Source organism: Helicoverpa armigera, chromosome 31 (assembly GCF_030705265.1).
Source record: "Helicoverpa armigera isolate CAAS_96S chromosome 31, ASM3070526v1, whole genome shotgun sequence".
NCBI lineage: Eukaryota > Metazoa > Arthropoda > Insecta > Lepidoptera > Noctuidae > Helicoverpa > Helicoverpa armigera.
In genome coordinates this window covers 1,208,465-1,236,464 of record NC_087150.1, presented here as the reverse complement: position 1 = coordinate 1,236,464, position 28,000 = coordinate 1,208,465, and the positions used below count along the sequence as shown (strand labels likewise).

The 28,000-nt window shown below is 40.1% G+C and overlaps 1 protein-coding gene across 1 annotated transcript; it reads right to left on the bottom strand.

The window, feature by feature from the left end:
- Window positions 1-10: 10 nt before the first annotated feature.
- Window positions 11-28,000, bottom strand: LOC110378965 (uncharacterized protein DDB_G0292186). The gene is made up of 9 exons (XM_064043339.1): window positions 27,600-28,000; window positions 11,879-11,965; window positions 8,737-9,909; window positions 8,269-8,456; window positions 7,766-7,869; window positions 6,743-6,895; window positions 5,117-5,208; window positions 4,275-4,435; window positions 11-182 (listed from the first exon to the last, which is right to left on the bottom strand). Exons 2-9 carry the CDS (start codon window positions 11,949-11,951, stop codon window positions 27-29), a joined length of 2,100 nt encoding a protein of 699 aa, XP_063899409.1. The 5' UTR covers window positions 11,952-11,965; window positions 27,600-28,000; the 3' UTR covers window positions 11-26.

Genomic DNA, 28,000 nt, shown 5'->3' with positions numbered 1-28,000 from the left:
TAAAACACTATTGTCGTGGTTCTCGTTTATTGCGTGAAGGCGGCGGCGGCGACGGCGGCGGTGGAGATGCGCGCGTACAGCGCCGGCGTGAGCGGCGCGGCGCATGCGCGCCCCACTGACGTCACGCCTACCACGCGCCACAAGCACGAGTCTTGGACTTGGACTGGGCCGCCGGAGTCACCCTGGGGAGAAAAGAAAAGGGATGACGTCAAAAATGGCCTTTCAAAGCAACTATACTCTATCCACGGAGGCAAGAGCTAAAAGGTAAACAAAGCGTCACATTTTTGTGTAAAATGTTCGCAGTATCTGTGATTTTGTCATCGGTCGGGTTATACCGCCATCTTGAAAAAGTGTCATTCTTTGTTTACCTTTTAGCTCTTGCTTCCGTGGATAGAGTATAGTTGGGTCAAGCCTACCCGTGACCAAAAAGGCTGGCTTATTACACACAAAATCCGCGGCATACAAGTGTTTCCCCTCATGTTACCACACAGCTTTTCCCCAATTATATAGAAAATACTGTAGCGCAGATAGGGTTAGATAAGTCAAACTCCACAGTCGAGGTAAGAATGAATGAATATATTTTACTAAAATGCCTGCCTATTTAAATGCTATTACAATGATTTCGTAGTATAGGGCGCGAATCTATCACGATCCGCGCTGGCCAATGAGAGCGCTCGAACGAAACGTTATAAATATGGGTAGCTTGGCGCGCGAGACTTCAGTGGGTCGCCCGCTGTTGCGGCGCGCGCATGTATGTATTGCAGCTACAGTACTCCCCCCCTAGCGAAGCGTACCGGCAACTTCACGGCTCGGCCCGATCTCGTGCGACGTGTAGCAGTGGCGTCGTTACTCGTAGAAGGACTCGGAGATCGGCTGGTGGCGACGTCTGATGCCGGTGGAGCTGGAGCGGGTGCAGGCGGGTTATCTTCATCGATGTTGAGCGTGTACGCCGGTTTTAGCCGGTCGATCGAGATGGTGCTGGATCTTCCCGGTAGCTGGACGGTGAAGTACTTCTCATTGCGTTCAATGACCTTGTACGGGCCCTTGTACGGCTGCTGCAGCGGTTTGCGGACGGCGTCGTCGCGTAGCAGCACGTGACTACATGTTTTTAAGTCGCCGTGCACGAACATGCCACGATTGCTTGAATGTGGCCTAAATGTAGGCGTTAACCTCGTGATCACGTCACGTAAGTGATCGACGAAGCTATAATCCATTGCCTTCGCTGCCGATGATGGTGATATGAAATCGCCGGGTAAGCGCAATGCTTGGCCGAAAGTGAGCTGCGCGGCGCTGGTGCCGGTATCAGTGCGCACGGCGGCTCGTAAACCCATTAGCACAGTAGGTAGCTCGGCAATCCAGTTGTTAGCACTTTCTAAGCGAGCCATCAGTGCAGTCTTCAGGGTTCGGTGCCAGCGTTCGACGATGCCGTTACTTTGCGGGTGGTAGGCAGTGGTACGGGTACGTTCGGCGCCCAAGAGATGTGCGAGGTCACGGAACAGCTGACTTTCAAACTGTCGTCCTTGGTCAGTCGTTATTCTAGCTGGGCACCCGTAGCGTGTTATCCACGTCGAATACAGCTTGTTGGCGATGACGTCAGCGGTGATTTCTCGTAAGGGTACTGCTTCGGGCCATCGTGTGCAGCGATCGATCATCGTTAGTAGGTAGCGATGTCCAGCCGATGAAGTAGGTAGCGGGCCAACGATGTCGATGTGTACGTGTTGAAAACGTTCGCTTGGCGGAAACGCTGCGAGTTCGGCTCGGCTGTGACGTAGTACTTTCGAGCGTTGACACGATGTACACGTTTTCGCCCACTCGCCGATGTCGCTATTCATTGCGGGCCAGAAGAAGCGTTGCTGCATGAGTTTACGTGTAGCTCGTACCCCGGGATGACTTGTATTGTGCACGGCGTTGAATGCGATGCGACGAAAGTCGGTTGGTAGGTACGGTCGAACGTGTGACGTAGATGTTTCGCAGAATATTGAGTTGTTTGTACCGGGCATGACGATTTTCTTGAGTTGAATATTTGTTTGCTTCAATAAATCGGGTATATCGCTGTCTTTTTCTTGCGCTTGTGATAAGTCGTCGTAGTTGATTGGCGATGGTAGGTCGACGGTTTCGATGCGTGAAAGTGCGTCGGCGACAACATTGTTTACTCCGCTCACATGTCGAATGTCCGTCGTGAACTCGCTGATGAATAACAGCTGACGCGTGCGTCGCTGCGTATCATTGTCGGACGGTGGCTTGCGAATGGCGTAGGTGAGCGGTTTATGGTCCGTGTAAACAACCAGTTCTCTTCCTTCGAAGATTTTTCTGAAGTGTTTGATGGCCATGTAGATGGATAGCAATTCTCGGTCGAATGTGCTATATCTCTGTTGCGTATCGGTGAATTTCTTCGAAAAATAGCCGAGAGGTATCCACTTGTTGTTTACACGTTGTTGTAGCACGGCGCCGGCACAGGTGTTCGATGCGTCGCACATGAGAGAGATAGCGTCGGCGGGAGAAGGAGACGGATGCGCGAGTAAAGCTGCGTTTTGTATACTGGCTTTACATAACTCGAACGCTTGCAATGCTTCATTATTCCAGTCGATTTTCGTCTTATCGCGTTTCTTGGAATTTCGTAGGTACGCGTTGAGTGGTGCTTGTATGCGGGCAGCGTTAGGTATGCTGTCCCGATAGAAGTTCACCATGCCGATAAATCGACGTAAGTCGTGCACTGTCTCGGGTCGGGGGTAAGCAGTGATGGCGTTGACCTTGTCTAAAGGTGGCTTGATCCCCTCGCCTGTCACTTCGTACCCGAGGAACTTGACGCTTTCTTGACCGAAGACACACTTAGACGGGTTGATGGTGATACCGTACTCGTTCAGTCTGTGTAGAACTTCCTGTAGATCTTGCATGTGGCGAGCTTCGTTCTCGGAGCCTATGATGACGTCATCAATAAATGGGAACGCGAAGTCTAATCCGTTGAGTACTTGATGTATGAACCGTTGGAATGTCTGTCCGGCGTTTTTTAAACCGGGACACATTCTCGGGAACTCGAACAAGCCGTATGGTGTAGTGATGACTGTTTTCTCGATATCGGGTTCATAGACTGGTAATTGTTGATAAGCACGATTTAGGTCTAACGTGCTGAAGATCTTCTTGCCGTGCAGTAGGTATGTGAAGTCTTTGAGTCGTAGCACGGGGTAACGGTCTGGTTTCGTGACGTCATTCAGCCTTCTGTAGTCGCCACACACGCGGATATCGCCGTTCTTTTTAGGTACGACGTGCAGCGGACTGGACCACGGACTTTTGCTTGGACGGCAAATTCCTTGCTGCATCATCGTCTCAAATTCCTTCTTCACGGCGAGGTATCGATGTGGAGGTAATGGCCTGGTCTTGCTGTGAATAGGCGGACCAGTAGTCTCGATGTGATGTTCTACACGATGTTTTGGTATTTCCTTCATGCACGATGGTCGGAGTATGTCGGGAAACTTGCTGAGTAACTGGTGATATGGTTGGTCAACGTCGATACTTCTCACGGTCGGCTCAGATGTGTACGAGATTGGCGCCTTCACGGTGAGTTTCGTTACTTTGTCGACTAGACATTGTCCGGCTATGTCGACAAGCAACTGGTGATGCTTCAAGAAATCTGCACCGATGATGGGTTTGCTGACTTCTGCGATGATAAACTTCCAGCTGTACGGTCTTCGTAGGTTGAAGTCGAGTTGCAGCGTTTTTTCACCGTAGGTAGAGATGAGTGTGTTTTCGGTCAAGAAAGCGTCAAGTTCCTCGGGTACGAAGTGACAAGCGAGGGGATCAAGCCACCTTTAGATAAGGTCAACGCCATCACTGCTTACCCCCGACCCGAGACAGTGCACGACTTACGTCGATTTATCGGCATGGTGAACTTCTATCGGGACAGCATACCTAACGCTGCCCGCATACAAGCACCACTCAACGCGTACCTACGAAATTCCAAGAAACGCGATAAGACGAAGATCGACTGGAATAATGAAGCATTGCAAGCGTGCGCTACAATACAAACAAAAAAATCTATACTAATATCGAGGATTTATCGAGGAAGGCTTTATCCGGGTTTGTGTAGAGATGTGGGTGAAACCGCTCGCAGAAGCTAGTATGTATATATATAAAGTAACGCATATTTTAGGAGAAGAGCCACAATGGCAGACAATCATCATAACATGTATAGTTTCCCTATTGAGAAGTTTGAGCGAGGTCCCCCAAATTTTACAACAGTCCTCTTTACCTTACAGTCTACAAAAATAGTTGTTTACCTGACATGTATCCTTTCCCCCGTTCTTCTCCCCGGCACACATGTGGCTGTCAGGCGTTACCCCGTTGGGGAGTTTGAGCGAAGTCCCCCAAATCTCGCGGCAGTCCGCCATATTCCATACTGAGAGGGAGACGCTACGGAGTTCTTCCGAGTGATCTCCTCCTAAGGTAGGAAAAAAAAATTTTTAAGGCTGAATACTAAAACGTTACTGTTACAGCCTTTTATCGTCCCACTGCTGGGCACAGGCCTCCTCCCACACGGAGAAGGATTGAGCGTTAATCACCACGCTTGCTCAATGCGGGTTGCTGATTTCAGATTGAATAGTCCAGGTTTCCTCAAGATGTTTTCCTTCACCTTACTAAAACGTTACTTAATTTTAAAGACTGCTCAAATATAATTCTGGTACTGTCACAGTAAAAATTGCTGCGATAGAAATACCTACTTTTAAATAAGACTTAGCTAACGTTTGTGTGTTTTGTTGGGGTATGTATCTTAGGCCTTTCGGATGATTATACTACACTTGATTAGGCATGTAATTAGTCAAATGAAACATTATTGTAATCAATAATACATACATTTGTTTACTATGTATTTGTGTAAAAAGTCATATGAAGATTGTTTAAGTTGACCTTAGCAACCTTAGCTGACCTTACATTTAGTTGACTGCCTACTTAATGGAGTGTTCTTACCTCCCCACTCAGAGTCATTTAATGGTTACTTAAGCCATTTCTTAGTGAAGGATTTGTATGACATTCCGTCACTAAGGAGTGACATTAAATGTCTCTGAGTGGGGAGGTTAGTATATTACAAGTGGCACCATTTCTAAAAGGGACCATATCTTACCGAACTCCGTTCTCCCCCAACCAGTTGCAATGATGCGACTGCCCTCCGGCGGGGGATCTCCCAAACACGCCGGACGTATCACTTCTGAAAACCTGCCAGTGAAAATAATAATTATTTCATAAAATATGGTAAAATACTGATTAAAAAATTTGGGGGTGTTTTTTTGTAACGTTTGACGTAAAAAATGCTAATTTAATATCAGTTTTTCAGAAAATTTTTAATAAACAATTTTAACTTATAGTTATATAGTTATATAACTTATAGTTATATACAGTGGCGTAGCGTGGGTATCTGCCGCCCGGGGCTGTTGTCGATTTTGCCGCCCCTTCCCATGGCCGTTTGTCATTTTTAACCGACTTCAAAAAAAGGGATTTTTTATTGTATCGACGTTACCAAATATTACGTAAAATTTAGCCCAAACGTACTTAGCTTTTTGTTTGTTGACAGATGCAAAAATAAGGGCATATCGTTTTTGAATACGCGAGCGAAGCGAGCGCGAAATTATTATCGGACTTAAAACAAAAATTACGTAAAATTTAGCCCAAACGTACTTAACTTTTTGTTTGTTGACAGATGCAAAAATAAGGGTATATCGTTTTTGAATACGCGAGCGAAGCGAGCGCGAAATTTTTATCGTACTTAAAACAAAAATTACGTAAAATTTAGCCCAAACGTACTTAACGTTTTGTTAATTGTTAAATGCAAAATTAAGCGCATACAGTTTCTGAATACCTACGCGAGCGAAACGAGCGCGAAATTTTAATCATTTTTTTTAAAGACTCAAAAACAAAATTACGTAAAATGTAGTGTCACGTGTGTTTTAAGTACCAAATTTTAACAATAATTAATTTTATGTTTAAAAAGTTTCAACTTTCTTGTTTAATGTTTTGTTATTGTCAGACAGTTTTATGTAGCGGCGCAGATACTAGTTGCGAACAATTATTTTTTTTAATTGGGTAAATTTTGCCGCCCCCTAAAACCTGCCGCCCGGGGAATTTGCCCCCCTTGCCCCCCCCACGCTACGCCACTGGTTATATATTAGGCGAATGGAGAGAGAGACTCTAAGTAAATATTATATTTGTTACTTCAACAACGATTTTGACGAAACATGCCATCCATCGTTTCTATATTGGCAGTCAGAAGCCAGAAATCTTGACAACAAATCGAATGAAATGAATATAGGCAGTCGCTCCATGTGGCACAATAGTAGGTACGCAGCTTCATCGAGGTCTCGGGTTCGATTCCCAGGTCGGGCCGAAATCGCTTTGTGGATTTTCTTGAACTTTCACAAAGCAGTCTGGAAGTTGGTGATTGATTCACCCGTGCATCGGAGAGCACGTAAACGTCGGTCCTGTGCCTGATCTCTCTCCGGTGGTGTCGGATTGCCGTCCCATCAGGCTTGAGAGTGAAGGAATAGAGAGTGCACCTGTGTCTGCGCAAATGCTCGTGCACTTTAATGTGTCCTGCGCAGCTGGCTGATCTCCTTAAAATGAGAACAGCCGCCGTGGCCGAAATCGGCCGTGAACGCCATTAATTAACCTCAGCTTCCAGTCTAAAAGGCATCCTTTTCTTTTCCTTGGAAACACCAATATAGACCAGAAAAGGCTAGGCAGAAGGTATACTCACGTGACAGTATTAGCCATCCTGATGAGTGCCACATCATGGTAGGATCTTCTCTGCTTGTACTTGGGATGCCTGATGACGGCTGCGACCTTCACCACTAACGCTCCTGGGTCGTCCAGGTAGGATGAGCCTAGCTGCACCGCTTGGGGAGGACCGCTGGGGGGAAAAGTGGGGGTTAGTGAAAAAACGTTATATACATATAAGTATGCATATAAGAATACTAGCTTTTGCCCGCGGCTTCGCTCGCGTTAAGAAGTATTATTTATCACCCGTGGGGGTTGAATGGGGGTTGAATTAATCAAAATCGTATTTAAGCGAACGTCATCATAAAATTCTGATTCGTCATCAGGACTTCTTCATAAAATCTAAGAAGATGTATACAAACTTTCATCCCCTATTTTATCCCCTTAGGGATGGAATTTATCAAAATCCTTTCTTAAGGGTTGCCTACGCCATAGTAGCTTTATGCATTCAAAGTCTCAGTCCGATCGGTTTAAAATTGACAAAGTTTCATACAAACTTTCATCCCCTATTTTATCCCCTTGGGGGTAGAATTGATCAAAATCCTTTCTTAGCGGATGCCTACGTCATAACATCTACCTGCATGCCAAATTTCAGCCCGATCCGTCCAGTGGTTTCAGCTGTGCGTTGATAGATCACTATGTCAGTCAGTCAGTCAGTCACCTTTGAGTTTTATATATTTAGATGTTTGCTAAGTCTGTATATCTTAGACACCATTGACTGTGTTTCGGATGGCACGTTAATCTGTAGGTCCCGGCTGTCATTGAACATCCTTGGCAGTCGTTACGGGTAGTCAGAAGCCAGTAAGTCTGACACCAGTCAAACCAAGGGGCATTCGGTTGCCCGGGTAACTAGGTTTTGGAGGTCAGATAGGCAGTCGCTCCTTGTAAAGCACTGGTACTCAGCTGCATCCGGTTAATCTGGAAGTCGACCCCAACATAGTTGGGAAAAAAGGCTTGGAAGATGGTCACTCGGTATGACGAAGATGATGATGTCTCCACATACCTGACAGCATCATAGTCCTTATCCTGGTAGGTGCAGTGTCCAGCAGTCAGGATGTACTGGTTGCTGATGAGGGAACCCCCACACTTCCACGAGTAGCCGGCTTGCTGGAAGCAGAGAAAGAAGTTGATCTGAGTTACAATGCTTATATTCACTACATGTTCTTAATCTACACTAATCTTATGAAGAGGAAACATTTGTTTATTTATTTGACATGAATAGACTCCGAAACTATTACGTACTAGCAAACCTGGCGAACTCCGTTTCGGCCCCAGATAGCTTCGTTTTATGTTACATTTTGTTTGGTAATTAAAAGATAAAGTTAGACTGGTGTCAGACTTACTGGCATCTGACTAACGACTGTCAAGGATGTTCAATGACAGCCGGGACCTACAGTTTAACGTGCCATCTGACATACAGTCATTGGTGTCTAAGATATACTTAGAAAGTACATACAAACTTTTAGCTCCTCTCTAAAATATAAAGTAAAACCAACAGACACTCACCCTGGTCTTCAGCCAGCCGACCAGCGCCATATGAGGAAAGTCCCGTATGCTGACGACGCTACCGCCAATGATCAGAGGCACGTTGACAGGAGTGCAATCTGACACATTCACGGTGACAGGATCCGGTGATGGTAAGAGTGGTAGGGCTACCACCTTCTTCACTGTTAGTGCTTTGTAGCGGTCACACACTGGAAGGGAAGACATTTAGAATTTTAGAGCTGCGCTGTTTTAAAAATGTCATCTTCTTAACGTTTCAAACGGGGAATGAACAAGTACAGTAGACTGCACATCAGTGGTAACTGTCATGCACCTTAACTCAATAGTAATAAGTACGATTTTGCTATAAAACTGTTACCACTGACCTGAAGTTGACTGTACATAATTGTACACATAATTTATATACAAACAAATGGGCACGAACTATATTGATGGAATCTCATCATAAAAGAAAAAAAATCTAATACTCACTTTTCTCAGCCAGTTGAATATATCCCCTCTTCTCTCGCTCACTCATATCATCTTCATCAGGTCCTATCAGGATCTCAGGCTGATCATCATAATTCACTGAAGAGTCTGATGGCCTATTGTCATACACATTCCTATCTGTCACTGGCCTATTTGTAATAGGCGGTAGACCAGTATCAACGGGAGCTGGTTGAACCCCCGGCTGGTTTGTCAAAGGGGTGTCAGATGGGTACTCAAAAGTGATCCTGTCAGGGTCAAAATTACCCTGGTTGTTATAATTTACCCTGTTGTTATAATTTACCTCTCCGTTGTTAAAATTGTTACCAACATTGCTTTCAAATTGATTCTGAACTCTGTTGTTCGGTTTTGGTATGTATTCGTTCACTTGTGGTTTCACATAATCTTCAGGATTAAAATCTGTGTTTAGATAACCGTTGTTACCATTTACCCTGTTTGGTCTATCAACTGTTGGATTCCTATTATTGGCTGTAACGCTAGGTATCTCGTAACTAAAATCAGTGTTTAGATTACCTCTATTATTATTGTTATTACCTCTATTTTGATTGTTTTGGGGGTAAACTCTGTTACCCCCAGCCACATTGCTTTCATAAACATTATTTTGCCCATTATTATTTAACAAATTAGCAGGTCTGCGAGTATTTTCATTCTCATACACATGCCCTTGCTGAACGTTACTCTCTCCACGGTTGATATTTTCAAAAACATTTTCTGTAACGGGCCTGTTGCCATCAAAATTGTTAGCAAAAACATTCTCAGTAGTTCCTCTGTTAAAATCATCGTTGTTGTAGTAGTTGTTAGGATTTACCCTAGTTGTTGTTGTTTTATACCTATTTGATTTAGTAGTTACATCAAAAGGATTAAAATACTCAGCTAAAAGTATGTTACTATACTGATTCTTATTAGTAAGACTTCTAGAGTTATTGTGACTAGAAATAGTTTTATTCTTTTTGACAGACTTCTGAGTAGTTGAAAATATGTAGTCATATTGGTTTATAGGCGGCTTTTTAGTCCGTCTTTCTTCTGTTTGCCTGTGTTCGTTTTGTTTCTTTCTTGTTTCTTGTTTGTGAGTAGTTTGAGAGTGGGGTAGCCCATTGTATTGGTTTGTTAAGTCTGTGTTCGGATGTTGAAACAGTTGTTGTAATCCTTGTAATATATCTGGAATGAAAGCAAAAATATGTGGTTTTAATTAGGTAGGTAATTCAGTAGGAACATTGCGAGATTTTTTACTATAGTTTGGTTGATATTACGAATGCTTAAGTTAAAGCAGTTTTGTGCGAGAGATTCTTGCTATTTCCAAGCCTCTATGTATGTAGAAATTAAGAACATTTTATATGTAACATGCCAATTTATGTAAAGTTAGGATTTGTAAAGGTAAAATCCTAACTAATATTATAAATGTGAAAGTAACTCTGTCTGTCTGTCTTTCTGTCTGTCTGTCTTTACTTCACGCCTAAACTATTGGACTGATTTGTGTGAAATTTGGTACAGACATAGTTTGGAACTTAAGAAAGGACATAGGATAGTTTTTATTACAAAGAAATATAATAATAAATAATAAAATTTATTCCGGACATATAGCGCCATCTATTGGTCAAACCATAAATCTGCCGGAAGTCACTATTCCACGCGAAGGAAGTCGCGGCCAAAGCTAGTTTTAAATATGAATGTGAAGTCCTAAAAACAAATGAAACGTGTCAATTTTGGGTGCCAGGGAGCTTTATAACAAAGCAACGACGATAGCAAAAATAGCAAAAAGTTAAACTTTTAATCGAGTTTTGATCAGACAGATAGTTACTTTTGCGTTTATAATATTAGTTGGATTTTTTGTAGGTACTAAATGCAAGTGAAGCCGCGGACAGAAATTATAGTTAGCCTATTACAGTTCGATAATAAGTTATAAGCTACTTAATTGAAACGTTACATAATAAATAATAATCTATTCAAATGATTTAGACATTAATAACAGTTTAGAATTCGTTTTTTTGTATTTTCGTCAATTGGTGATTAGGGGCCGCTCATGGGTTTTAATAATTATGTATGTTTAGCAACTTCCATAATATGGTTATGGAAGTATTCTTGTTAGACGAAATTTATTACAGTTTAACGATCTTTCTAACGGACTTACAAAAGGAGAGTCTTTTTTTTTTAACGACGTCAAAAATCATCAAACGACCCCTCACGCTGTGGGTTAGCAGCGGTGAGGGAGTGTCAGACTCTTACTGACTAAAAACCGTCGTGTTCCGTCGTAGGCCTTTTATGTACCAGGGCCGCGGTATCTCGCGCGAACAACCCGCAGCAAAAGGAGGGTCTCAGTTCGACCTACATTGATGTGTTTGAGCGTGGTTATCTAACTAACGTCACCGATTTTGATGACGTTTTCAGCATATTGAAGTCATATTAAAGGCATATTTTGACAAAAAGTTTTGTCAGCTGTATGTAGTTCTGATGACAATACAATAATATGGTACTGTCAAACTGATCTGATGATGGAGCCGGGAGATATGATCTGTAACTTCATGATGGAACATCGTATCATAGCTGTGTATGGACTTGTTAGAAAGGTCTTGTAAAGATTTTTGCGTGTATTTATTAAAAGGCATGTTTTTCTAGTGTTTTAGTCTATTAATTTATAACTTTGATAGGTATGAGAGAGATAAAATAGAAGTTTATTTATAGTGTTTTGAATAGATACTCGCTAAACTTGTTTTAAGAGATACAGTTGATGTTTTGTTTAACATCAAGTATTTAAAGGTTATGTAGTCTAGATTTTAATATGATCGTTTTTGACTTTTATGGCTTTCATCCTCCGAGCTTTTTTCTCAACTATGTTGGGGTCGGCTTCCAGTCTAACCGGATGTAGCTGAGCACCAGCGCTTTACAAGGACCGACTGCCTATCTGACCTCCTCAATCCAGCTACCCGGGCAACCCAATACCCCTTGGTTAGACTGGTGTCAGACTTACTGGCTTCTGACTACCCGTAACGACTGCCAAGGTTGTTCAATGTCAGCCGGGACCTACAGTTTAACGTGCCATCCGAAACACAGTCATTGGTGGTGGTGGTGTCACTTCAAACAAACTCTTGAGCTCATATTTATATAGATGATGATGATTGATGATGCTCACCGTAATACTGTCCCGTGGTGATTGTGATCACCGAGAGCAGTAGGAGAGCGGTGATGACGCGACCACGGCCCATGATGGCATTATTATCTGAAACAGACAAACATACACGTTAATTATAAGGAAATTTAATCTTCTGCCTAACCTTTTCGACATCTTTTTCTTTACTTACACAAAGATTAATGCTAGTACCTACTATATGCATATAGGATGCGTGTAGTACCTACACGATGAATTACATAATTTTGTACTTAAATTGTAATTATTTTTTTATACCTCTATAAGAAAGAAAGACAGACAGGCATGTGTTGCTGGGGAGTTTGTTGCGCCACTTCTTTCCAGTAATAACACATAGGAAGGGTGAAGGTTTTTAGGGCTGTCTGTCTGAGCTGTCTCATGTAATTTAATTACTGTTTTTCAGGTTAAGTTTTTTTTTTTCGATCGACATCCAGTATGCAGCTGATTACAAGTCAAGAACAAGATCCAGTGTTTTACAAGGATCAACTGCCTATCTGACCTCCTCAACCCAGTTACCCGGGCAACCCCTTTTTTTTCAGCTGTGGAAAATGCCTGACGCATACACACACCGCCCGGGGAGACGGTGAGGTTATGTGGGGCTTCGTCTTCTGCCTTTTAGAGAGGGGCCACGAGGACCAAAGAGGACTTTCGTGACCTCTCGGCAGTGGCTGGTCGCCTCCGTCTACTGGCGATCCCTCTTACCCGGGCAACCCCTAATACCTCTTGGTAAGATTGGTTAACAACTGCCAAAGATGTTCATATGACAGCCGGGACCTACAGTTTATCGTGCCCTTCGAAACATCGAACGGACGGGGAACAGAACAAGTCATTTTTTTCAACGATATCTGAGTCACCATAATTTAACATGTTATAGTACAAGTTTCAAACTTGAACCTTTGTAACGTAAACAATTTTTTTCTGCATACATACATAACATACTTATAGGTAGGTAATTATTAAATCTATAAATAAATTCATATTTTTGCGGTTTATCTGGCGCCAGTTTTTTATAGCGTATATATAAATCATAAAACATATTAATTTTAACTATGTTGTAAATAATGGGAATTATTTAAATAAATTGTATAGTTATCGGCACGAATCTTGAGCTCTGACCTTCACCTGCGCAGAAGTAATTTATTGGGTCCCTTTTGTGGTATGAAGTGAGGCGCGGGGGCGGGCTAAAGCGGTGATTGGCCCGCAGTGCATCGCGTCATAGCCGTCACTCGGGATTGGTTCTTTGCTAGTAAATCACTTCTGCGCAGACGTAGGTCAGAGCTCAAGATTCGTGCCGATAACTATAAAAGGTTATAAATGTTATCCTGCAGATGTCTACAGCATAGGTTCATCATACTTTATTTAAATCTATACAGATATAATATAATGATGGCATCCTAGCCGATTATCGGCTACGGCGGGTGTTCTCATTTAAGGAGATCAGCCAGCTGCGCAGGACATATGCTATGCACGCACATTTGCTTGGACACAGGTGCACTCACTATTCCTTCACTGTCTGCGCGCGATGGGACGACAATCCGACACCATCGGAGAGAGATCAAGCGCAAGACCGACATTAACGTGCTCTCCGATGTACGGGTGAATCAATCACCAACTTCCAGATTTTTAACAACGAAATTATTGTTCGTTTTTTTTACTAAAGTCTCCGAAACCTTTTCAGAATACCAGAAACTGTACCTCTTCATAATATTTATGTATTTGACAGCAGCAAACGTGTTTTTCTTTAATATCTATACATAAGAACCTATTTAAAATATCATTTAAATAATTAACCAGTTCTAATAATGACGTATTTAGGTGGGACAACCGGATTAATTATATGTAACGGTTTTTCTAAGTTACCACACCGTAAATATATTTTATCCATACCTCTATTTTTTGTTTTTGGGAACACTTAATATATTTTCCAACATTTAAGAGTGTTTCCCAAGTTTAGGTAATTCAATTCAAGAAATTATGGTCCTATCATACTTCTCGTATAGTCAAACCAACCATTTTGATCCTTTCGAGTGAAATTGCTACACCAAAGTCATGCCTGATTCGATAATTTAACGAATGAAAAAAACGTTAAAGATAAAGATAAAAAGCTATTTACTCTAAGTAGGCTGAAAATCAGCACTTTTTGAAGTTAAAAACAAAAGACAGTCCCCAAAACGCCCGCCCTTCACCATTTCCTATGTGTTTTTGCTGGGAAGAAGAAGTGGCGCAACAAACTCCCCAGCAATGAAATTAGTGGTTTAAGTTGCAATCACAACAAAAAACTAGACAGATGAACCTAAATAAAAGCTCACAAAAAAACCCCATTCCTTTCACTGATATTTATATTATTGTTTTTAATAAGATATAGGTACAGTTAATATACGGTATCTAGATATCTGATCAATACTTAAATATAATCCCTACTAATATTATAAATGCGAAAGTTACTCTGTCTGTCTGTTACGCTTTCACGTCTAAACCACTGAACTGATTTTAATAAAATTTGGTACTGAGATAGAGTAGACCTTGAGAAAGAACATAGGATAGTTTTTATCCTGGACTTTTGAAGACTTCTCTTGGAAACGCGATATAACCGAACTGTACGCGGGCGAAGCTACGGGCAGAAACTAGTGTAGTATACTTACGGTATTTTGTTCCAATTGTGGTTAGAATCAGACAGTAATAATTTCAATACTATTATTAAGTATGTTCTCGTCTACGAAAATAATGACCAATAATTTGGGTCGTGTCAATCAATAGTCTAAAATAAAAAGTAAAAATGTAGTTTAGTAGTTCACAAAAACATTACCCTCCTTCTTTGGCAGTCGGGTAAAAATAAGCAGTTCAATAGGTATATGGAAAGTTTCAAGCAAAAAAATGATTTTGCAAATCGGTCTAAGCGTATTTGAGTTATAGGTAAACTTACGTAAAAAAACCGGCCAAGTGCAAGTCGGACTCGCTCACGATGGGTTCTGTACCATTATTTATAAAACGGCCAAAAAAATCACGTTTGTTGTATGGGAGCCTCCCAAAATATTTATTTAATTCTAGTTTTCATATTTGTTGTTATAGCGGCAACAGTAATACATCATCTGTGAAAATTTCAGCTCTCTAACTATCACGGTTCATGAGATACAGCCTGGTGACAGACGGACGGACGGAGGAGCGAAAACAATAGGGTCCCTAAAAAGATTAAAAGCAATTCTGGACCTCCTTTTGGGAAGTCGGCTAATACAATGCTAATAATATACCTATGCAATTCACCGATAGTGTAAAAATTCATCATCCTCCGAGTCCTTTTCCCAACTATGTTGGGGTCGGCTTCCAGTCTAACCCGATTCATAGTGTAAAAAACAGTCTGCTTTATTTTGAACAAAACCAAAGGCATAAACTTTTCTCTCAAAGTAAATGCAACGTTGGGTATTTGACCTTTTACTAAAAGGTTAACAAGTATAGTTTATTTCCTAGAAATTACTAAGAAAAATACTGCGGCTGTCTTTTGTAGGTACGGTAGACCGCACATCAGTGGTAACTGTCATGCACCTTAACTCAATAGTAATAAGTACGATTTTCCTGTAAAACTGTTACCACTGACCTGAAGTTGACTGTACCTATGTGGCAGTCATTACAAGTAATCAGAAGCCAGAAAGACTGACACCAGTCTAACCAAGGGGTATTGGGTTGCCCGGGTAACTGGGTTGAGGAGATCATATAGGCAGTCGCTCCTTGTGGCACACTGGTACTCAGCTGCATGCGGTTAGACTGGAAGCCGACCCTAACATAGTTGGGAAAAGGCTCGGCAGATGATGATTACAGTGACCCAACTATTATACAGTGACCCATATACAGTGACCCATTGTATTGTATTTTTCTATGGGCCTTAGATGCCTGATTCAAATAAATAAATAAATAAAATATCCGACCTACCGTTTAACCTTTACCGATTCTAGCTGACCAACTCTAAGAAAACACACCTGCGTAGATATATACTTAGTTATATTCTTTGTTTGTTATCTATTTATCTATCGTGATCAGAATACAAATTGATTACTCATTTACACATCTATACTAATATAATAATTTTATCAAATTAGTGTATTGTCATCGGTCCTCAATAAATCTACAAAGTTTGAACGAAATCTGGCCGTTTAAAGTGGGTCAAAATCGCGCCCAAAGAAGTCGGTTACAAACAAACATACAAACATACAAACCTACAAACATACAAACATACAGGTGAAGCTAATAAAAAGCGTGTAATAAAGAAGAAACATTTTTTTGTTTTAAAGCTCCGAAAGTACGGAACCGATTTGATACATTCTTTCACCCGCGTCAAAAAGGAACTACTGCCCGTACTAGGATAAAATATAGCTTAAGTTACTCGGGAAGAGTGTAGCTTTCTAACAGTGAAAGAATTTTTCAAGTCAATAGTGTAGCTTAGGAGCCTTTAGGGCACAAAACAAACAAAATAATGATTCTTTATTATACTAGTACCTATAGATTACTCAACAATAAGGGAAAAACCCTTTTGTATGTAAATGCAGTGCCTATGTTAGTATCAGATTACTTACTCTGTGGTAAACTGTTTACATACTATGTATAAGTAATTGGATAAGTATGATTAATCTTTAAATTGTTTATCTATGCAATTTACTTAATAGGTATAACGCCTGTGGCTTTAGAAAAACCCGCCAAGTGCGAGTCGGACTCGCGCACGAAGGGTTCCGTATCAGAGCAAAACAATTGCGTTTGTTGTATGGGAGCCCAGGTTTCAGTATTTGTTGTTATAGCGGCAACAGAAATACATCATCTGTGAAAATTTCAGCTCTCTACCTAACTATCACGGTTCATGAGATACAGCCTGGTGACAGACGGACGGACGGACGGGTGGACAGAGGAACGAAAACAATAGGGTCCCGTTTTACCCTTTGGGTACGGAACCCTAAAAACCGTTCTCTTAAGACGCCATAGGTACCTATATGTTCTACCGGGGCTGCGGGATTGTTTGCGCGAGTTACCGCAGCGCTGGTACATAAAGGGCTTAAGAAGGAACATGGTGTAGTCCGCACATTACAAAGATTAGGTATTTAGCCGGTCACCAGACCGAAAGAAGAATTTGAATGAATACATTTTTTTCCAACCATCGGACTAATATAATAAAATAATAAAAATAAATACTCTAAGGGCCAGCCAACCAACAAACGTGAATATTTGCCCCTTTTACAAATACACACAGAACGGAACTCTTTGTAAGCGAGACAGACTCACACTTGGTCGGTTTTTTATACCGTTTAAAGATCTGTGAGAAGGTCTAAAAGTCACAAGTGAACATCAAAAAAGTTGGACTTTGGACTCTAAAATTAAAGCATTACGGTACATAATGGTCTAGCAATTAATACTTATGTTTTTCTTTGTACGATCAAGATTTATCCTATAAATAGATACAGTTTATAATTCCTGTGGTTTTAAGAATAAATTCTAAATGAGCAATTTGTATTCAAAAGTCGTATAAACCTGACTAAACAAAACGACTGAACCTTTATAAATGAAACTGTCTTTATTAAATAGGCTATTTTTAGAGGAATGCTATAGATTTCTTTTCATCAAAAATTTAAAATACCCAATTGACAGCAATACTAAACACTACTACCCGGATTCAATTGATATCCAATCGACGCATTTTTAAATTAGCAGAATTGAGCCCCACGAAGAATGTTACTTGTGTGAAGACAGATAGAAGAGTATGGAAGGAGAAAACATGCTTGCTTACCACAAATAAAGTAAGCATAAGGGCAGGAGGATCCGCCGGGGCTGTGGGATTGTTCGAAAGAGTTACCCTGGCCCTGGCACATAAAAGGCCTACGACGGAACACGACGGTTTTTAGTCAGTAAGAGTCTGACACTCCCTCACCGCTGCTAACCCACAGCGGGAGGGGTCATTTGATGATTTTTGACGTCGTTAAAAAGGGCAGGAGGATGATGATGATCTATCCATGACATTGCATACTTATATTGACGGTGATAAGTGCCTATCCCAACTGGGTTTGGGGGATTTACATTTATAAACAAAAACAAACACATAAAATGTCAATTTTGTTATAAATTAAAGGATATTTCGATAAAACTGTAAGTAGTTTGCGGTTTGCCAAAAGGTTTTATGTTATCTACCTAAATACTTTGTTTTTAGGTACCTATATGGGTTTTTCCGTGAGTATTAAATAAAATATTACGAGTGAAAGTAAATGACTGTGTATCTGATCATTCTCCTTGGTTTTTCCGACTTTTTAGGGTTCCGTACACAAAGGGTAAAACGGGACACTATTGTTTTCGCTTCTCTGTCCCTCCGTCCGTCCGTCTGTCACCAGGCTGTATCTCATGAACCGAGATAGTTAGAGAGTTGAAACACAGATGATGTATATCTGTTGCCGCTATAACAACAAATACCTACTGAAAACTAGAATAAAATAAATATTTTGGGGGGCCCCCATATACCAAACGTGATCGTTTTGCTCATTTTCTAAATAATGCGCTTCGTGCGCAATTCCGACTCGCACTTGGCCGGTGTTATTAAGGGTGCGTCTACACGGTGCATGTAGCTGGAGCAAGTTAACATGCGCAAGTGACAAGAGCACGCGGGTGGGTATCTTGCTTTGGTACACGCGCGAGTCGCTGGACCCGCACGTTTGTAAAATGCATGTAACCTGCGCATGTGCCTCAATGCGCAAGCTACTTGCACCGTGTAGATGCACCCTAAGTCGACTATACATATGTAAGTAAATGACTAAGTATGTAATGGAATCTAAGGAACCATCTTTAAAAGATTTTACCGAACAAACAGTCATATGTGTACTTTTAATATGTAGCTCGCGTATCGTATGTACTTACAAGGTATTTTCCATACCGGGCAATCAATTGAAAAATTGGTCAAGCAGATATCTAACCACGTTGGCTGTTCTCATGTAAGGAGATAAGCAAGCTGCGCAGGACATATTATAGCGCACGCACATTTGCTTGGACACAGGTGCACTCACTATTCCTTCACTCTCATAGCGCGTAGGGACGACAATCCGACACCACCAGAGAGAGATCACAAGAAGGACCGTTTAGTTAGAATGTTAAAAGGTCAATAACCGTATAATTTGTTTTTCTATGGAATTTTACTAATTGATTTTCGTCAGAGAATTAATTAAATCGTGTTTTGAAAGGCCTAGATTACCTTTAAGTGTTTTATACAGACGCAAGCAGGTCAACATAACCTACAAATCTGTTAATACCAATCGAACATTAACCTTCCCCTATTGTGATAAGATTGAAAATCTATTGAAGACATTTGACAGATTAAAGTAGGTTGATGTATAATTTAGACTACTATAGTTCGGCCGTTCAGAGAATGCGTTCCTGACACCTATCAGTTAGTCAGGACTAGTGATGGGCACAACATAACACTGAATTCGTTACCGTTCCCCCAAAATAAACCGCCGCATTATTTTAAGATTATTTTCGTTTTAAATTGGCGGAATCATTTAAAATTTATATTTTAGTTATTTAAGTGGAAACCAAAAAAAAGGTAATATTCATATAATAAAATCGTTTTATTTATTCTTTGTTACAAAGTTACAATCTGTATTTCTATGCAATAAAGTAAGTACATTGAATTGAATGTGCGTACAGAATGTTAATCAGACTCCGATTCGCTTGAGGAGGTGGTGTCTTCATCATCATCTTCGCCTACGTGTATATTACGTGTATATTAGGTATTATCAATAACAGAATCAATCCTGATATCTCGGTCAAAATCTTCCAAAATCAGGTTTTTAGAGCTCTACCTCACTGGGACGCCATGGCGACGTCGCCAGCGGCACAGGTCTGGCTACTTCTGGCATCCAAATGTCGCCAAGTCGAGTGGCCATGGCGTCTCGACAGTCAGTTGTTTACGTCGTCGCTCAAGAAATTGCAAGCTGACTGGCGACCACATTGGCGACTGTGTGAGGGAGGTGCGCTTTACCGTGTACATTATAGTGGCTACTGTGGCCACGTCGCCAAGTTGCCACGGTAGCCAGAAGCCATATAGGGAACTGTAGCTCGTGGCCACGCCTCCAATTTGGCGACGTTACCAAACCGTCGCCAAGTGAGTTAGGTTCCATACATTTCAATACTAACTGCTTGGATACGTAGCCGGCGACGTCGCCATTGGCGTCCTAATGAGGCAGGACACTTAGTCTTAGCGCACGAAACGACAACAAATGACTATTTAGCGTCACAAAATGACGGCCCATGATGCCATTTGGGGTTACCATTTTCAACCTAAATATAAAAATGCTACTTTCTTTCGCGCGTTCAGTTTGATCATAGTTTTATTTTTATATTTCATAAAAGTTATCCTATAGTCCATTATTTTCAAATTCTTAAAAAGAAAAACAAAACGTATTATTTTATATTATAAGTATAACTGTATAAGAACCATCAACCAGAACAGATTACGATACTTGCCTGTTATTTTTAGCACAGCACTACAAATATAAAGCGCTGACATAACCTTGTAATAGCGCAGTATAGATTTATAAAAATATTGTTTACCAAGTTATTTGACACTCAATTTGGCACAAAATTACAACATTCATTGATTATTATTGATATAATAATGTTGTTTTAATGCTCAACAATTGTTAAAACGATAAACAACCAGCAAAAATATTTTTATCGTACTGCAACGCCATTACAAAGTTACGTCGTCAGTTCAATCGCGATGTGTCAGAAACGCATTCTCTGAGCGGCCGAACTATACGAATGGAAATTACGGCATAAATGTCAGACATCTAAAGGTTGCAGTGTCGCGGACATGTTAGTAATGTTCGCGCGCAATGTGTTACTGTTTGCTAGAGCGAGTACACCACGAGATACATGCGGTGTGACAAACAGTGCCGCACCAAGGGGGAATCTCGACTTTAAGCACATTTATAAGTGCTCGATTCCAATATTCTATCTATCTGGATTTGTTGTGACAACCTTTTTTTATCGTCCCACTGCCGGGCTGCGGCGTCCTCTCACGCGGAGAAGAATTGAACGTAAATCACCACGCTTGCTCAATGCGGGTTGGTGATTTCAGACTTTATAGTCCAGATTTCCTCAAGATGTTTTCCTTCACCTTTTTATCAGCCATTGCTGTCCAAGATATACTAAGAAGGTACATACAAACTTAGAAAAGTTGCATTGGTACTTGCCTGGTCTGGAATCGAATTCACACCCTCATACTCGAGAGGTTGGTCCTTTACCCACTAGGTCACCACGACTTACTAGGCCACCACGACTATCTTGATTTGATCACTTTATTTGGAAAATTCCAATGTTTTGGTCAAAAAAGCTGGTGTTTAGGTATTTTTTGTTCATAATTGGATATTTATACGATCGTTTGAACTCCAATTACAGAAATATGTAAATACCTTTTTTTGTTTAATTTTTTTAAGGAATTTTGATATAAATAGCGTTTACTCAACTACTTGGTTTAATAACAGCATAAGTATTCAAATGGCAATTATTTATAAATGTTTACACTTAAATAGTTTTTTTGTTATTTGTTAATACACAATAGGATTTATATAATCAAAGTACAATAGATATAAATAGCATACACATTTGAAAACATAAAAAAAATATTGTTTACTAAAAACGGAAAAGGATTTTAGCATAGATGGGTACCTGATTTTTTCTGACTAAGTGTGATGTCCTCCTAGCCGATTATCGGCTACGGCGGCCGTTCTCATATAAGGAGATTAGCCAGCTGTGCAGGACATATTATAGTGCACGCACATTTGCTTGGACACAGGTGCACTCACTATTCCTTAACTCTCATAGCGCGATGTGACGACGATCCGACACCACCGGAGTGTTCTCCGATGCACGGGTGTATCAATCACCAACTTCCAGGCTCCGGGATGCTTTGTGAAAGCTTTTAAAACCACAGATAGATTAGGCACCCGAAACAGGAAAAGAACTGAAAAAACCTCCTATTTGTTATTGTTACAGCCTTTTTATCGTCCCACTGCTGGCTGGGCTCAGGCCTCCTCTCACACGGAGAAGGAGCTTGGATCACCACGCCTGCTCAATTCGGGTTGCTGATTTCAGATTTTAAAGTACATACAAACTTATAGATGTTGCATGGGTACTTGCCTGACCTGGAATCGAACCTACGCCCTCATACTCGAGAGGTTGGTTCTTTACCCACTAGGCCACCACGACTTTTTCCCCAATTCAAAATTCAATGTCAAAATTCTAGTACCTAAGCAAAACCACAGGTAGAACATTACGAACGGCCGTTAATCACCCGAAACAGGAAAAAAACTGAAAAGACCTACTCTTTGTTACATACGGTTAAAAAAATTAATCATACATACAACAAAAATAATAAAAGAAGAAAGTAAATTAACCTGTTTTTGAATTCTTTACAAAAGGTGTGTTGACGTCAATGTTCAAACGAGAATTAGGTATTTGTTTATTTTTATTATGCTTGTGAAGAGTGGTAGAAATTATACCTAAAAACTAAATTATAACATTTTGATGTTACATGGAACACAAAGGGAGATCTCAAAGGGAGACCATATTCCAAAATATTAATTTATCCACTATTTTGTATCTACCTAATTATGTAATTTAACTCCCTAGCCTTCTTTTGCTGTGCCCTAACAGGGTCCATAATATGTACCAAGCTTTAAGCCCCTTGTAACATCATTGTTACATTATGGTATGCAAATAAATATGAATATGAATAATAAGATTCCCATTTCAGGAAGTCGATGACTTGAATTTGATATTTGTTTTAATATAGGTATAATTATCGCCTAACTTAATGACATTCCGCGACTAATTTCCAAGCACAAGAAAGGGCATATGGCCCATAATCGCGCAGCACAGCCGCGATGTTATTCCGAGCTGAATTTAATTTTGGTTCCTAATATTATATTTAGGTTTATTTTATTGTAATGACATTTTACATAATTCATCATCATCATCATCTCAGTCATAGGACGTCCACTGCTGAACATAGGCCTCCCCCTTAGATCTCCACAGATACCTGTTGGAGGCGACCTGCATCCAGCGTCTTCCGGTCTTTATATAATTACAGGATCAACATAAACGTTAAAGTCAAGTCTCAAATAAATTGGCAACTTTTTTTTAATCTGTAAATTAAAATCTTACTGATTGTACACTACACGTACAAGGTTTTTGTTTAAAAAAAATAACAGTACGTACATTGTAAACTCAAATAAAAACAGAAAAAAATCCAAGGTCAATTTGCAGTAAGTCTGTTTTTTGCACAACCAGCGTAAAAAGGGGTCAAGCTTATCACGAAGGATATCCCATACAGATTGTGTAAATGTCAATGACATTTCATAAAAAATATCATTACTGTAAATCCTTCAAAACAATTGAATATTAACACCATTAGCCACGGCGGCTGTTCTCATATAAGGAGATCAGCCAGCTGCGCAGGGCATATTATAGTGCACGCACATTTGCTTGGACACAGGTGCACTCACTATTCCTTCACACTCATAGCGCGATGGGACGGCAATCCGACACCACGGGAGAGAGATCACAAGTAGGACCGACATTAACGTAGAACTTTCAGCCTATTTCAAGTTTCAATAGAAAATCGAAAATCAGTTTACCTAGTGGTTTTGGGATCAAAGCACGACAGACAGAGTTAATCCACATTTCATAATTTAAGTAAGGATAAAAAACTTTCGACTTTGCACTCATGACAACCTTGACATTTGAAAATAACCTTCGACGCATTTCTTTCGACTTTGTCCGAATAATTATAAATAATTGTGTATGTAGTTGTTTATTTACAAGTTGTTAAGTACATAAGATTCTTTGAAAATGAAACCGGACTTAGTAAGAACGAAAAAGAAATAAAGGAGACAATACAGGCCGTGTTTTCAATTTCTTCAACAAATTGGTTTGACATTTAAATACCCCGTATGTAACTATCTTACGCGTAACTATAAGCGGACTAGCAAGCGCAGCGTAGGACGTCCACCAACAAGGTGGACAGACGACCTTATAAAGGTCGCCGGAAGACGCTGGATGCAGGTCGCCTCCAACAGGTATCTGTGGAGATCTAAGGGGGAGGCCTATGTTCAGCAGTGGACGTCCTATGACGGAGATAGGCAAAGTAGGATGAATATTATCACTTTTCGAACGTCAGAATTACATGAGATAGCCCCCAAAAACGCCCGCTCTTCACCACTTCCTATGTGTTATTGCTGGGAAGAAGAAGTGGCGCAACAAACTCCCCAGCAACAGAAAAATGGAGATTCCATAAGGCAGGTAAGGTAAGGTACTTGTAAACTAACATTGAACATCCTTGGCAGTCGTTACGGGTACTCAGAAGCCAGTAAGCCTGACACCAGTCTATCATCAGTATTGGGTTACCCGGGTAACTGGGTTAAGGGGGTCAGATAGGGCAGTCGCTTCTTGTAAAGCACTGGTACTCAGCTGAATCCGGTTAGACTGGAAGCCGACCCCAACATAGTTGGGAAAAAGGCTCGGAGGATGATGATAAAATGTATGGGTTTCAACGAAGGCGGAGCTAGTAACGTTCCTCGCCCCCCTCGCCCCGCATGTTGTCGCTACTTTCTTAAGAGATTTCGCGTTTTGACATCTCCGCTAGTCATTTTGTTCTCTTGCCGTCAAAATAAGTTCAAAACTTGCAACCTTCGCAAAAGCGACAAAGGAATTCGTAATCATTTCCTATATTATCGTTATTGCAAAACCAGATTTGGTCCAGTCGTTTCTGAGTTACGCAGCACAAATATATACATATAGAAAACTTGATTCTTTAACAACTGGTTTATATTAAATTAATGGAGCGACCGAGTTTGTTATTTTTTGTATTTCTTAGTTTATTTTTAAGTTCGTTTTAATATATATTTCTTTCAAGTGACTTTTAAGGTTTATTTTGGTCTATTTCGACTTGTAATATGATTGCATAATATTTTCCTTTCCTTGTAAATACAAGGATAAAATAAACTTAAAAATCTTTATTAATATCTATATTAGCCGATCCCAGCGGTCTAATACAACTTAACGCAACCGGGTAAAAAGGAGCCTACGTTCTTTCTCAAACACTAAAATAAACTACTACTATAGTAATCTGTGTTCAGTATTTTTTGTTATAGCGGCAACAGAAATATGTACATCATCTGTGAAAATGTCAACTCTCTAACTATCACAGTTCATGAGATACAGCCTGGTGACCGACGGACGCACGGAGGAGCGAAAACAATAGGGTCCCGTTTTACCCTTTGTGTATGGAACCCTAAAAAATGTTTATATTAGTATAGATGTACCTAGTGTACTAATTTATCGTGCCTTCCGAAACACGGAGGAACTCGTCATGACAAGATGGTCGGTCACATTTGACAGAGGGAAAGGCGAAAGGTATCCAGTTGGTTGCTTGCTTTAAGGATACAACTCATACACTAGGGTCTGACCTCAAACTGGTAGCCTCGATTGGTCATCGGTTAACTTAACCGCAATAACCTTAGGTCAATTGGTATACCTACTTAATCGGAATTACGGTTTTTGATAGGTATTAGTTTGACTGTTATTGATCTTTACTGATATAATAAAGAGAAAACTTTTTTTATTTGTTTATATACTCTTAAGGCTATAAGAAAGCTACACTCTTCCCGAGTGAACTAGGTTAAGATGTATTTTATCCGGGTACGGGCAGTAGTTCCCATGGGACGCGGGTAAATGGCTAGTATTGCTCAAAAAGCATTTGTGAGAGAGTTTCTTTATCTGATATGCAGAATATACTATTGTGCTACAGCTGCTGAAAAACTGCTGAAAAAATTGTCAGAGAGACAGCGTCAAAAGTACATAGCTGGACAAATCGACATTTTAAAATGTGCCTTAGAAAGTTAAGGGTCATATTTTCTTGACAGCACACGCGAAAAATTTACTTCACATCCCTAAACTTCAAAAAAACTTGAAAAATATTCCAGTAAGTCGTCGACGAAACGGTGTTTAACAGTTTTGAAAATCTGTTCAGCTACTTTTGAAGCCGATTGGACCTTGGGGGACAGATCTATTATGACAAAATTTCTTGTGGAATAATTAAACTCAGTAACCCTTGTTGTTGTTCCTTGTTACAGCCTTTTTTTTATCGTCCCACTGCTGGGCTGCGGCCTCCTCTCACACGGAGAAGGATTGAGCATTAATCAACACGCTTGCTCAATGCGGGTTGGTGATTCCAGATTTTATAGTCCAGGTTTCCTCAAGATATTTTCCTTCACCTTTTTATCAGCCGTTGGTGTCTAAGATACACTTAGAACCACTAACCAACAACTCAGTAACCATTGTTTGAAAAATAATGCTTTCATACGAACAGGAAACCGTCATAATTTTGATTCACAACCAATATTCGTGGAATCTCACCTTACGATGCAATTTGCATAAATGATGGAATTTTCCGAAATAATCAAAGAACAAATTATTAATACATTGAAGAAACAAGTTTTCAGTTAAGGTCATTGACCTCAGGGTTACGGGGTTGAGTGACCCCGGCGCTTGGACTGAAAGTGGGAAGGGTTCATCCTTGTTGGGAACTACTCTGCGCACTCGGTTAAAAAGTAGCCTATAGCCTTCCTCGATAAAGCAGTAGGTATAACATTGAAAGAATTTTTAGCATGGTTTCGTTTACGAGATTAGCTCGTTCAAACAAAATATGAAGCTTTATGATATAACTGGCTTCCGCCCGCGTAGGGTTCGGTAAGGTATATCGCGTTTTCAACAGAATTCTTCAAAAGTCCGGGATAAAAACTATCCTATGTTCTTTCTCAAGGTTAACTCTATCTCTGTACCAAATTTTATTAAAATCAGTTCATCGGTTTAGACTTGAAAGCGTAACAGCCAGACAGACAGAGTTACTTTCGCCTTAATTTAGTAAGGACTATTATAGCTTCTGCCAGCAGTTTGACAAGCAACCTTTAAGAAGTTCTGCACAAACTCGGATAATAATTTGAGTACGTACTAGCGTTCCTCGATAAAATGGGCTAGGTATGTACCATTTATCGAATAAATGAAAGAATTTATCGCATCCGCTTACCCTGAGATTAGCGCGTTCTAACATAGAGAAACATAATTTTCAGCTTTATAATATTAGTAGGTACAGCTAACACACTGTGTGCTATGACTCAAAGCCACCAAGCCAAATTCCTTAAAACTTTCCTTAAAATTTGGTACCAAAGAGGTTGATTCCCGAAAAAAAAGCGAATATCATTCTCAGTTTATTTTCATGCCCAATTGCATGTAAGTAAATAAACTGAGCCGTTTTACTGTGTAGGTCTGTAGGTATGCGTAATAAACAAACAAAAGGGGTAGGTACAGTACGTAGGTATTATAAATAAACAAAGGCACCTTTGCGTTAATAATTGAATGTTTTTAAAAGTTTAGATTAAGATAAATTAAAGGTTAGACAAGCATAAATATCTTGTTTCAAAATCAACTCAAAATTTGTGTTTTTTTTTTCGAAATAAATAAAAACTCTTTAATACTGAAAAAAAAGAACAACGACAACGAACTCGAAAAAAAATAAAAACAATGTTACCATTACAAAAACAATTGCACGAACAAAGTATTTTACCTTTTGTTACAAACAAATAATTGTTACAAAAACCAAGAAAATATTCCCACGATTACCTACCTTACACGGAGATCTTAATGGCACACAATTAAATAATCATTAGTCTATAATAAGTCCACCATTAAACAATTAAACACAAGAAAAGTTAGTATTTTTAAACGTCCATACTAAAATCACAACACACTTATTCCAATAAAAAAAAACTTAAAAAAAAAACAAAACACGACACCAAAACAAAATTTCGAAAACCGAACGCGTAATTGTCAATTAGGTATAAAAGTCTGTTTTCTTTGCTCAGTATTTTTAATTACAATCACAAATCTTCACTTATTTATTAACTTTAACACTATTTAAGTTTATTTATTATCTAAAGTTATTATTATTTTTAGTTTATAATATGTTTTGTTATTATTTGAACAGACACGTTATGTCAATACAGATGTCGAACTGCGTCTGAGCGA